This window comes from Tachypleus tridentatus, chromosome 6, assembly GCF_004210375.1.
Source record: "Tachypleus tridentatus isolate NWPU-2018 chromosome 6, ASM421037v1, whole genome shotgun sequence".
Classification (NCBI taxonomy): Eukaryota; Metazoa; Arthropoda; class Merostomata; order Xiphosura; family Limulidae; genus Tachypleus; species Tachypleus tridentatus.
This window is the reverse complement of record NC_134830.1, coordinates 148,290,308-148,303,489: the sequence shown is the minus strand read 5'-3', so window position 1 is coordinate 148,303,489 and position 13,182 is coordinate 148,290,308. Positions and strand designations below refer to the sequence as shown.

The window sequence follows — 13,182 nt, the reverse complement described above, 5'->3', positions numbered from 1 at the left end:
TGCTGCACTTGATGAAGATTGTACTTTAACAGTTGAAGAACTAGCACAGAAGCTTAATTCAACCCATCATCTGTAACAGCTTGGAAAGGTGTCAGAACTTGGAAAATGGGTCCCTCATGATTTGACAAAAGCCAACTTTAGACCAAGAGTGGACATTTGCACTTCTCTGCATTCTTGTAAACGTATCTTACTGTTTTTTGGACAGGTTAGTGACTGGAAATGAAAAATGGATATATTATAAAAAATATTGAGCGCTGCAGACAATGTCTCAGTCCAGGTAAACTAGCTAAAGCACAGCGCAAAATGAACCTCCACCCTAGAAAAGTCTCATTAAATGTTTGGTGGGATATTGTTGGTATGATCAACAGTTGCTGCCACTCAATGTAACAATTACATCAGACTTCTTTTGTCAACAGTTAGAGCGCTTGAACGTTGCACTGAAAGAAAAGAGGCCTGCTTTGATCAATCATAAAGGTGTTGTGTTACACCAGGGTAATGCACGGCCCCATACAGCAAGGATCACATCTGTAAAGATTGAAGAGCTAGACTGGGAAAAACTTCCACATCCTCCTTATTCTCCAGACCTTGGTCCATCTGATTATCATCTATTATAAAGTTTGCAGAACTATCTTGATGAAAAAGAGCTTGTAACACATGAAGATGTCAAAACTACCCACGATACATTCTTTTCCTCCAAATCCCAAGAATTTTAAAAGCTTGTGAATCGTTGGCAGGAAGTAATTAATAATAATGGAACAAACATTATTGATTAAATAACATTAAAAACGTTTGAAATCCTTTCTATTTTTCTGAACCTAAAATCGGACATTACAAAAAGGGATGCCACCATTTCGGTCTGAGCAATGGCCTAGTCGTTAACGTCCTTAATTTGTTTAGCTATATGAGGGCTATCTGCGCTAGCTTTTCCTAATTTAGCAGTGTAAAACTAGAAGGAAGGCAGCTGTCATCACCACCCACCGCCAACTCTTGGACTACTCTTTTATCAACGAATAGTGGGATTGACCTCACATTATAATGCTCCCACGGCTGAAAGAGTGAGCATGTATGGTGTGACAGGGATTCGAACCCGTGACCCTCGGATTACGAGTCGAGTGCCTTAACCACCTGGCCATGCCGGGCCCAACGTCCTTAGGCACTGGTTTGGTTTGAATTTTGTACAAAACTACACAAGGGATATCTGCGCTAGCCGTCCCTAATTTTACAGTATAAGACTAGAGGAAAGGAAGCTAGTTATCACCACCCACCGCTACTCCTTTACCAACAAATGATGGGATTGATCGTTACATTATAGTGTCCACATAGCTGAAAGGGCGAGCATGTTTGGTGTGACGGGGACTCGAACCCGAACATTGATTGCAGGACAAAAGAACGTGCGAAGAACTTTAAAGGCAGTAGTTTCAGAAGTTAGCAGTGGCTATATGTAGATAGCGCTTTGTTTAGCTTCGAGCGAAGATTCTGAAGAAAACAAAATACACAACAAAAACCATCCTTTTTTTTTTCTTCACTAATATTAAAAGTAATATCAAATACGCCCCGAGTATCTCGTACAGTTTATAGTGTGTGTGTTTGTTGCAGGTCCAAAGTTTTCAAATATCACGTTACTCAAGTATATTTAATACAGTATTCAAAACATCAATACGTTTTGTTAGTCCTATCATCCGAGTTAACTTTCTCTTACTTTTGTACTTTTTCAGTAGCGACACCTACTGAAGGATGAAGGTTTTACGTCAGTAGAGATAAAGACCATGTCGACAAAAGTAACAGTTTTCTCACTCAAACCCCGGTTCCTGAGACATCAGAAACAAGAGGTTGACTGTCGGCAGTTCCTGTGAGCAGTGTCTATTATGGGATGTTTGTGTACTTGAACGACATCTTGAAAAGTTACGATAGCAGATGCAGTTCCGTATCTTTGTTAGTTTATATGAATTGTTGTATTCAATTTCAACTTGCTATTGAACGTTCCTATTAGTCTGTTCCTAGTGACGTGACCAACAGAGCGCAGAGGACGGATACCCTACAGAAGAAGCTCCTCTGCCCTTAAGAGAGGGAAATTACTCGCCAGACGGGCACGAGAGGGCACGTTGTAGAAATCCTGACAAGGCAGAAAATTTACACCGCTACGACCACTGAATAGTGTGTATAGCACGTGCTATTGGTGAGGTAACAATACTGGAACTCGCCTGATGTAGTCACACACGCACGAGCGCGAGCTCTCACCTGAAATCAATGCGCTATGTTATACGAAAAAGTTGTTCACAATAAAACACATATCGACCACAAAAACGAGAACTTTGAACTTTGTTTTCCTTCCCCGTGTTTATCACAGAATTGCTAGGATGTGTATTTCTTAACCCTAGAATTACCACGTGACCTCATCGGACTTTTACATAATATTTTCAAACTTATTCTTTAACCAAAACAGTTGTAATAACTTCATTTATTACAGAGTTCCTAATACTGTGCCAGTCAGAAAAGGCAGATTAAAAATTCTCTCAGAATGACAACTTATCTCATTAATGCCTGTTAGACATTCTTATTATGCTCAACACAGAAAATGAGTCAGCACAGTGCATTGTTTGAACCTTTCCGACAGTGAACGCAATAGAAATATGTAATTTAAGGGTAACTGAATGTTAATTATATATTGGGTTGAGTAATAATTCGTGAGCGTTTTTTCAAGTTAAAAAAAATATATTCATAAATGAAACGCTTTCACAAAATATTTCATGTCATTTGGTAGATAATTTTTTGCTCTAATAGATGGTGTGTTTGATTTTCATATGTCTTTAATTTTTGCTTTCATTTTCAGCTCATTAAATGGAATGTCAAGTGGACAAAATCGAGCATTTTCGACACCATCTGCTTTTCGCATTTAATTTCTTGCAATTTCGTTTACAACAATGCATACTATATACCTAGGTATTACATGAAATAAAGTATCATAATAAATGTTTTGGGTGTAATGTGTTCATGCATTGAAGTATTGTATAGTCTTGCATGTAATGCTTGAATGAAATTATTTAAAAACGCTCACGAATTATTCCTCAACCTAATACATTAGATGTTACTTATAGTATAATAGTATCGTTATACAAATAATAACATCATTTTTAACTAGAGATAGTATGTATTGATCAAATACAAATCTAAACAATGTGTTCTGAGCAAATAGTGTATCGAAACCCGAACTTTAGCGTCGTAAAAGTTTGCACACTTATCACTTAATCATTAGGGCAATTTGCCAGAGAAAATGAAAACAGGAGAGAGAAAATGCATCTGTTAGGTTGTCCAGACCAGAAATAAATGTTTTTTATTTGAATTTCGCACAAAGCTACCTCGGGGCTATCTGCACTAGCCGTCCCTAATTTAGCAGTGTAAGACTAAAGGGAGGCAGCTAGTCATTACCACCAAACGTCAACTCATGGGCTATTCTTTTACCAACGAATAGGGAGATTGAACGTCATATTATAACGCCCCCACGGCTGAAAGGGCAAGCATGTTTGGTGTGACGGGGATCCCAATCCGCGACTCTCGGATTACAATACGAGAGCCTTAACCACCTGGCCATGCCGGGTCAAATGTTTTTGATCTGCGAAGTTTGGAAAACTATAAAACAATGTTGTAAAACATGCTTTAATCAAAGTAAGCATCGTTTGTTTCAACACACTTTTACCAACGTGTAACGATGCTGTTTATACCCCTGATGTAGAAATCAGAGTTTCTATGGTCAATAAACTCCCTGAAAGCTTCTTCTGCGGCTGTCTGGTTTTGAAAGTGTTTATTGCTCAAAAAGTTGTTAAAGTGCTTACAAAATGAAAATCTGTAGTAGAAAGGTCTGGGGAATAAGGTGGATGAGGCAGAACCTCGATTCCCTATTCGTTCAATTTTTGGAGCGTCATCCTTGACAGGTCTCATAACGCCGATTTTGTTGATCTTCAGTCAGCTCATGCGGAACCCACTTATCCAACTTTTTCGTGTTTCCAATCGCACTCAGGTGGTTGGCAATGTTTGATTTGCTTGTGCCTAGTTTTTTTACAAGCTCACGTACTGTTGTGCGAGGGTCTGTTTCAACTGTCTCCCCTAATATGTGTTCATATAAGAATGGCTTCCTTCTACGACCTTCGTGGTCTTCAAGACTTTCATCTTTATGTCGAAACATTTGAAACCAACACTCAGTAACAGATCCATGGCCGGTATAGTTCCGGTAACTTTTCGTCCAAGTTTGAAGTCGTACAGGAAACTCAGACGAAAGTTTCTGTCCATGCTGCCTTGGGGGTTACGAAACTTACTGTGAGTAGAGTTGAAACATCAGGCAATTAAGACACCTTGTAAGTGACAAACGTTGGATTAAACCAACCAACGATAAGTTGCTTAATATTCAGCTTCTAAATGTCATCATGAGAATTCCGACTTCTAGACAACATAATATATATACATTTTTAGAGAAAAAATTACTTATCCTTATTTTCATTTTTCGATTATTTTTCTTCTTTACTTTGTAGAGTAGTCACCTTCCTACAACTGTCCGCAGACAGTGAAGGGTGACAGAGATGTTGGACGTTGTGGGCTTGAGCACCCACATCTCGCTCTCCTAATTTCTATATCTATTGCTACTCCTTTATTTCATTTCTTTATGTGAGACTGGAGAATGGAGGTTAAGACTGATAGACGATGTATCCCCACGGCAATGTGGGTTCTACTTTCATGTCACCTCCAAAACCCAGGGTACATTTTATGTCCTACATTACAGCTTGTACTCTGGGATATTTTAAATTAGTGCAGCATTTTTTTATAATTTTTTACATTTATTTTGGTTTCTATTTATTTTAATGTTATAACTAACTAAAATATATACGTTATTATTTCTGTTGAGGGTTGATTCAGTGTTCAAGAAATAACGAACCGCGTTGACTTTCGTGGATATAACAACGCCTTAATGAACCACGTTAACTTTAATAAGTATAACAGTGTCTTAATGAACCACGTTAACTTTAATAAGTATAACAGTCTTAATAAACCACGTTATCTTTAATAAGTATAACAGTGTCTTAATGAACCACGTTAACTTTAATAAGTATAACAGTGTCTTAATGAACCACGTTAACTTTAATAAGTATAACAGTGTCTTAATGAACCACGTTAACTTTAATAACTATAACAGTGTCTTAATGAACCACGTTAACTTTAATAAGTATAACAGGCCTAATGAACCACGTTAACCTTAATGAGTATAACAGTGTCTTAATAAAACACGTTAACCACAATGAGTTTTACAGTGTCTTAATGAACCACGTTAACCTTAATGAGTATAACAATGTCTTAATGAGCCACGTTAACCTTAATGAGTATAACAGTGTCTTAATGAACCACGTTAACCACAATGAGTTTTACAGTGTCTTAATGAACCACGTTAACCTTAATGAGTATAACAATGTCTTAATGAGCCACGTTAACCTTAATGAGTATAACAGTGTCTTAATGAACCACGTTAACCACAATGAGTTTTACAGTGTCTTAATGAACCACGTTAACCTTAATGAGTATAACAATGTCTTAATGAACCACGTTAACCTTAATGAGTATAACAGTGTCTTAATGAAACACGTTAACCACAATGAGTTTTACAGTGTCTTAATGAACCACGTTAACCTTAATGAGTATAACAATGTCTTAATGAGCCACGTTAACCTTAATGGGTGCAATGGTTTTTGTTGTTGTTGTTGTTTCTTTATTGTTAATTTGAACCGTGGACGAGTGATAAGTTTTATCATGATTTATCTCGACATGTTCAAAACTATGTAATAGATTGCGCATGCGAACATTTTAATTTCATCTTTGTTTTTTCCAGTTACAAATAACTATAATCTAAACATTTACCCTGTAAACGCTGTTCTTCCCTGCCATTTTTGTTTGATATTGAATAACTTATTTGAAATCAATTCCATGTGTTGTACAGGATTTACCATATCCAGGTATCAGAGCCAACGTCATGGTATTCCCCCGAAACGATCAGACTGGTAAGTGAACTTGCTTCTCGTCATTTGAAACCATAAACTGTCTTTCTGCATCTTAACAACACAGTTTGACCTCCTAACTGACAAACCAGGCTATGGCCGTCAAAGAGAAACTTTTATGTCGCCTCCAGCGGCTTTCTGGTAATAGGTTGGGCCAGGGAAGGAACTAATAGGAGATTGTCGTATCAGTTTTGAGTAGTTAGGAAAGTGCTTTCAACGTCACAACACCGGGCGACTGTTGCTCCTACTAGACTCGAACCATTATACGTTAAGATGTCAAGCAGAAACAAGCAAGGACAAGTACGAAGAAGGGTAGGACTCTTTATGTTGGTGTGATATGTACAACGTTTATAAGGAAACCTGTTTATTCAAGTTAACCTGGTGTGATTTAGGCAAATGTATGTACAATCTTCAAAAGAAAACATGTTTATTCTTATATACAAATATGTATAAGTATGTACATTTGTACATCTGAATACAAATTACTTGATAATATGAAGAAGAAACGAAGGCCATATGATTGGTTCTTGTTTTCTTTCTGTTTTTTTACCTACGAAAACGTATTATCTCTTGATTTTTAAACGGTATTTTTTACTGATATCGCTTCGTGAAATTTTCACAGTGGGGGGGGCTCTAAATTCTAAACAATTTATAAACATTCTACTAACGATCATATACACCTTAATCTCATATTAAATCTATAGGCCCAGAGCAAAACTGTAAATATTAAATTTATAGGCCCAAAGCAAAACTTTAAATATTAAATCTATAGGCCCAGAGCAAAACTGTAAATATTAAATCTATAGGCCCAGAGCAAAACTTTAAATATTAAATCTATAGGCCCAGACAAAACTGTAAATATTAAATCTATAGGCCCAGAGCAAAACTGTAAATATTAAATCTATAGGCCCAGAGCAAAACTGTAAACTGTGCGATCTCTGTATTCGACAACCCCTCCCGCTTCTTTAAAATGGAGAACTTCTAATTGCAATGTCGATTTTGTTGACTCTTGGGGGTGCACTCAAGAGTCAGTCATGATTCTTAAAAATTACATGTGCGAGTTGCGTGAATTCAAAATTTGTAACAATAATTTTTATTTTAAAGGATTATTTAAGAGGTTGGGAGTCCCACGTGATAGTTATTCAAAGTGGCGCAATGATAAGTAAGTTATTATGAAAACAAAATGGAGATTTCGTAATAATTTGGAACAAAGTGGCTTTAAACGAGTTTCGAAGTTTGGGACTAACATACAGCATGTGCTTCTTATGCGTCACTAGTGACGATCTGACTGATCTTTGTTGTGACATAGAAATAAATTTGTTTAGATTATATAAAAAAAATCATTAAAATACTCATAATAATTTCCTTTGCGTGGGACTTAAACCTCCACCGACATTTTATTTAAATACTATAAGAGATATCAAACCATGCATGAACTTTAAATAACCTCTATTCTGATTTTGGTGTGTTGTAAGGCGAACAGTTACAATCCACCAACTTCCATAACAGTTGTTGGTAAGCAATTCGTTAATACAAAAAACTTATGAAACGTTACTATGTATGCAGTACTCCAGCCAGTGTGAAGAGTCCTGATACTGAGCCATAGGCCTCGTAACATTAGATAGTGAAGTTGACGTATTATTGTACCTTTTTTTTTGTTACTTTCAATCAAAAACTCTCATTGATACTTTTATATTCTGATCGGTAAACAGATGAGTGGTAGTAATTCGAACTAAATCAGTTAATTTCTTTTATTTGTAATTCTGAAATAATTTAAAAGTGTTTCGTGTACTTCTTTGGTCAACAAAACGCAACTTATGTGAAAGGTGTATTTTCAACACTCAACAGGCGTGAAAAGTATTTCTTAACAGACAAATGATGTGAGAGGTGTTTCTTCGATATCCCCGAGTCACATAAAAATGTAAGAAAGAGTTAATCGATTAACCACAATGATTACTGAAAACGAATCAGTCGGACACTTGGTTGTGTTGATCTAACATTTCATTAACCACGTGACAAGTCCATCTGACGAAAGCGCCAGGCTTTCGTTTTCTTCCACTTTTTTAATGTTTCTTATTAACCTTTTTCGGTCTTACGTGAGTGATTTTTACAGTCCTTAATAAAGATTTCTTATGTATAGCTTCACTCTGTTCTAGAAATGCTTATTACGATCTGAGATTGTATTACTAAATTTATTATGGTTAGGCGTTTGTGATTTGCTTTGCCTGCATATTCACCATTGTAAATTCTTGTACGTCACATACTTTTTATAATAATGTTTTAAAAATTATTATCGTTTAGCCAAATAAGCCACAGATCGAGAAAAAACGGAGAGTTAGAATCAATAAGAGTCTGGCTGAGCTCAAAACCATAATCCTAGAAAACATGAAAAAAGAGGTTTGTTATTGTACTTGAATTCTTCGTTTACCATTCAGTTTTATTGAAATTAACCTTTTTTTTGAAGATTTTAATATGTTAATTTTAATGAATGCAATTTTTTTTAATTTTTAGGTTAACCAGATTTATTGTACACAATATTTTCTGAATGTTTATTTAGTAGTTACATTTTATGATAATTTATTGTTTATTTCGTTCAGCGAAGATAGCCCTCGTGTAGCTTTGCGGAAAATTAAAAAAAAAAGTCCAATATTTTATGTATTCGCGACATATTTACCATTCAAATTAGCTTTCGCTACACAAAGTAATTTCAGAAGTATAGGTGACGCTGTTTAATTTGTAATATTTGTTTACTATCCGCACTCCCCAAGATGTCAAAGTAATTTGAAGTAAGGATTTTTACATAGTTTTAGTGTTAAACACCAATTAATTCTAATAAAAAACAACTTATGTAATTACTTAAATGGAGTAATTCCCAAAGAATTATTGAAAACTTAAATGTTCATTATTAAATATTATTTCATTAAATGTTTCTAGCAGGTTTGTAAAGACAAGGATGTACCCGTGGACGATGTATGAAAATATGTTCCCGTCGGCGCGGAAAATGAAATGTTTAAAAACAGTTTAGTCTGCACGTACATCCTAACCATACGAATCTGTTTAGAGTTTTCACCGGTATAAAAAGTAACGTGTAATTATAAAGAGGTAACAGGACTTCGCATTTATAAATACAAACAGAAACAATGTAATAAGTAATAAAAAACGTTATTTAGAAATAAGCAACAAACCGAAAATTAGGCCCAGGTTCACCAGTTAGAAAACGGACACTAATTAACAAAATTAACAACAGGGTTTAAACAACTTTTTAATAAAATGTATTTGGACATCTCGAAATGGAGTGTTAGTTTTTGTAAATTACTACCTTATATTCAATAAGTTATTTAATTGTTGGTTCATTATATCAGTCATTTGACTAATGACTTCAAAATGTATGGTAATATTATTTATTGAACTAAACCCGGTGTTGTTGTTTTTTAATATTAAAGTCTGTCATTACTGAAAAGAGAACTGTAGAAACTGATTTTAGTTTTCATATATTCAGTGCTTTTCTTATGAAATGCAGTGTGGTAAATTATTTAATACTAAATAAATAAAAAATAAATTACGAAGTATTTTTCTATTTGAAAAGTGAGCTATAATTAATTATCTATGAAATTCCTAAAACATTTCTTACATGACAAATGTAATACTGGGTTATTAGTTTTGATTGTACAGATGTGTTTGAAGAAACGCCATAATTTATTTCTTTTTTATAGAATATTAATAGTTTATCTAAACTAGAGAAGGCGGACATACTGGAATTGACAGTGCAGCAGCTACGAAAATTAGAATTGTTATCTTGTTCAGGTAATTAGTGTTTGGTGGATCCTGTAACAGGCATAAATTCCATGTTTAGTGTAATTAAGGTATAAATATTAGTTTACTAAAATGAATTTAAACCTTTTTTTTTTTTTGTCTTTCACCGAAATAACTGTTATTAGGGTCTAATCACTTTTAATTTATAAAGGTAGAGACACATCATAATGGATGAAATACTCTTCTAAACGACACAGTAAACTCCCTCTAGCTGAGGTGAATCTAATTCACACTAAGCCTTATCACAAATAACTTAGTTCTTAATCGATTTTTGTCTTGTTGTTAAGAGATTTTACTCTATCGAGAGAATTAACTAAAGCTTTACGAAAATACCTGGTGGGTGATATATTAACTAAAGCTTTACGAAAATACCTGGTGGGTGATATATTAACTAAAGCTTTACAAAAATACCTGGTGGGTGATATATTAACTAAAGCTTTACGAAAATACCTGGTGGGTGATATATTAACTAAAGTTTTACGAAAATACCTGGTGGGTGATATATTAACTAAAACTTTACGAAAATACCTGGTGGGTGATATATTAACTAAAGCTTTACAAAAATACCTGGTGGGTGATATATTAACTAAAGCTTTACGAAAATACCTGGTGGGTGATATATTAACTAAAGCTTTACCTCTTCTAATTCCAAATACTGACAATACTTCCTATGTTTTCGTTTCTTTTTCATGAAAAGCTTTTTGTTTGTTTAGCATTAAGCCATTCAATAGACTATATGTGCTCTGCCCACTACAGGTATCGAAACCCGATTTCTAGCGGTGCGAGTTCACAGACATATCGCTGTGCCACTGGGTGGCTTATAGAAAGTTATACAATGAGTCATATACACTCTCTATGCCTCCATAAACTTGCTGCTGAAACAATGAAAAAAGTAATTCAAAACAGAAAGTTAAAAAAGATCAACTGGTCGTTTTTCATGTTTGTTATGATAGTTTAGAAATCAACTAGTCTGTCCGCGTGTTTATCTTAATGTTACTTTTGAAATTACATTGAATGATTTCTGCAGTTTTCATATTTGTAAAATTTGGAAGTGAACGTAGTCGACAGAATATTTAAAATGAAAAAGAACAAGCTAAACAGTTGTCAAACTTACATGTATTTATCTTTGAAAAGAGGATGACGTCTCGAACTAGCACTAAACAGGATATTACAGTACGCCTCATAATTTTATTTGTTCAGAGATGTATTGTTAGTTTAGTCTCTGTGACAAATTTTGTCATGACAACTTGGATTTAAAAAATTATTGAAGTTTTTTTATCTTGTTTTACAGTAGAAAAAGTGGTAGATGCTAAAGTAAACAACTTTCAAGCAGGATTTCAACAATGTATAAGAGAAGTAACAAGACATTCGTCCAGTGTGAACAATGCTGGCCATTTCTTATATAAAAGACTTGTTCATCATCTTAATAGATACGTCCAGAATCTCAGTGAACAGGTTGTTACTGGTTTACAGCGTTTACGTAACAACGAGATCATTATTGAGGAACTAGAAGCAAATCTCCAGAGTAAAAGACAAAAGTGTTGTGAAGAGTCCAACAGTAGACTTTGTGAAGAGTCCAACAGTAGACTTCAGTCGGACGTTTGGAACGTATTGGACAAACTTCATTCACCAAATCTAAAATCTCAGGACAGTAACACTTACTCGACCCATACCACGCGAAGTTCTCGTGAACTCGATTTACTATTATACGAAACGTCTAACAATCTGTACACGTTAGATTGTGACAATCTTACGATACCTTTAACATCTCAGCAGAGGAACGGATTTCACGAACCTAGTACCATGAAATTGTCATTACCAACAACTGGAGAGAAAGTAGAAAGTTTATTTTCCCTGGAACAAGGTCAAACCTCAAATCTCTCTTCATTTCAACCATTCCAGATGAAAAAAATCCCATATTCTTTGGAACATAGCCAGACCTCAAGTCTGTCTTTACCTGAACCATTCCAGACGAAAGGAATCCTACATTCCCTGGAGCATGGCCAAACCTCTAGTCTTTCTTCACTAGAACCATTTGAAACAAAAAATATCTCATATTTACCAGAACATGGCCAAACCTCTAGTCTTTCTTCATTCGAGCCATTCCAAACAAAAGATATCTGGTATTTATCAAAGTATGGCCAAACCTCAAGTCCATGTTTACCTATGCCATACCAGTCGGTTGGTAAGATGATAAGAAATCAATCTATCAATTACAGTACAAAATTCTCCCAATCATCTTGCGAGAATCCCTATATAATTATCTCTACGTTACAGCGTCACACTAATGGACAGTGTGGTAACTACACAGACAAAGAATCTATTGGATTTATCGCTGAACACCAGCACCTGTTGATTAAAGACAACACCACAGCGTCAGATCAAGTTTGGAGGCCATGGCGTTGAGCGAATTCGAAATTTAGGATTTTGATTTTAGGTGAACATTGATAGTGACTCAAAACCTTTAGACAAACAGTCACCTACCTCACTGATCAGCTAAATATATATATATATATAATAACTTATTTTCATTGAAATGGACACGTTAGACCAATTCACCCAGTAATGTTAAACAAACAATCAACATCAACAGTGTATTAAGAAACAATAAAAAATTATAATTTACAAACGAACTTTCGTATGTTTTTCTGTCCTACTAATATAATTGCATATACTGGAATAATAATAAAAGAGAGAAGATAATGTATATTTTAAAATAAAGCACCATCTAAACCATTATTTGACATAAATCTGTACGTGTTCACCAATAACTCTCGAACCGCTTGTCACCAAATCTGCCACCTATCTTTAGCATCTCGAGGGTGGTGATATAGGGCGTTGGCGTTCGGATATCACCCCCTTTATCTTACACGTGTACGTTGAATGGGTGCGTTAGCATGAAAGAAATGGAATGATCATAAGATATGTATTTTTTAGCATTCCTGACAAAGTTTCTATAAAATATTAATAATAAAATCATGCAGCGACAAACACCGTGAAGTTCTGAACGAAACATAAATTTAACTAAAATACATTAACGAGAAATAAATAATTAATTAATTCGTGAATACAACCTACCGTTTCAAATACGTGGCAGTGTTTTACAGAGATTACTATTATGCGGCGTATACGAATAGAATTAAAAATATTTGTTCGGATATAGATGGAACACATTATAAATATTTAATGTTCGTCACGCTGACCAGGTGGTTCTCACCATTTAGTGACAAATAATAACTTCAACTTTTAAAAGGTTTTTTTTGTTTGTTTTTAAGACCAATTTCAACTTTTTATTCACTGATTATAAATTATCAACACCATAAAACTGAAGGGT

At 34.8% G+C, this 13,182-nt stretch overlaps 1 protein-coding gene across 1 annotated transcript; it reads left to right on the top strand.

Moving 5' to 3' along the window:
* Nucleotides 1-5,734: 5,734 nt before the first annotated feature.
* On the top strand, nucleotides 5,735-12,428 carry LOC143251497 (uncharacterized). The gene is made up of 4 exons (XM_076502777.1): nucleotides 5,735-6,347; nucleotides 8,337-8,432; nucleotides 9,749-9,839; nucleotides 11,140-12,428. Exons 1-4 carry the CDS (start codon nucleotides 6,309-6,311, stop codon nucleotides 12,252-12,254), a joined length of 1,341 nt encoding a protein of 446 aa, XP_076358892.1. The 5' UTR covers nucleotides 5,735-6,308; the 3' UTR covers nucleotides 12,255-12,428.
* Nucleotides 12,429-13,182: the final 754 nt, after the last annotated feature.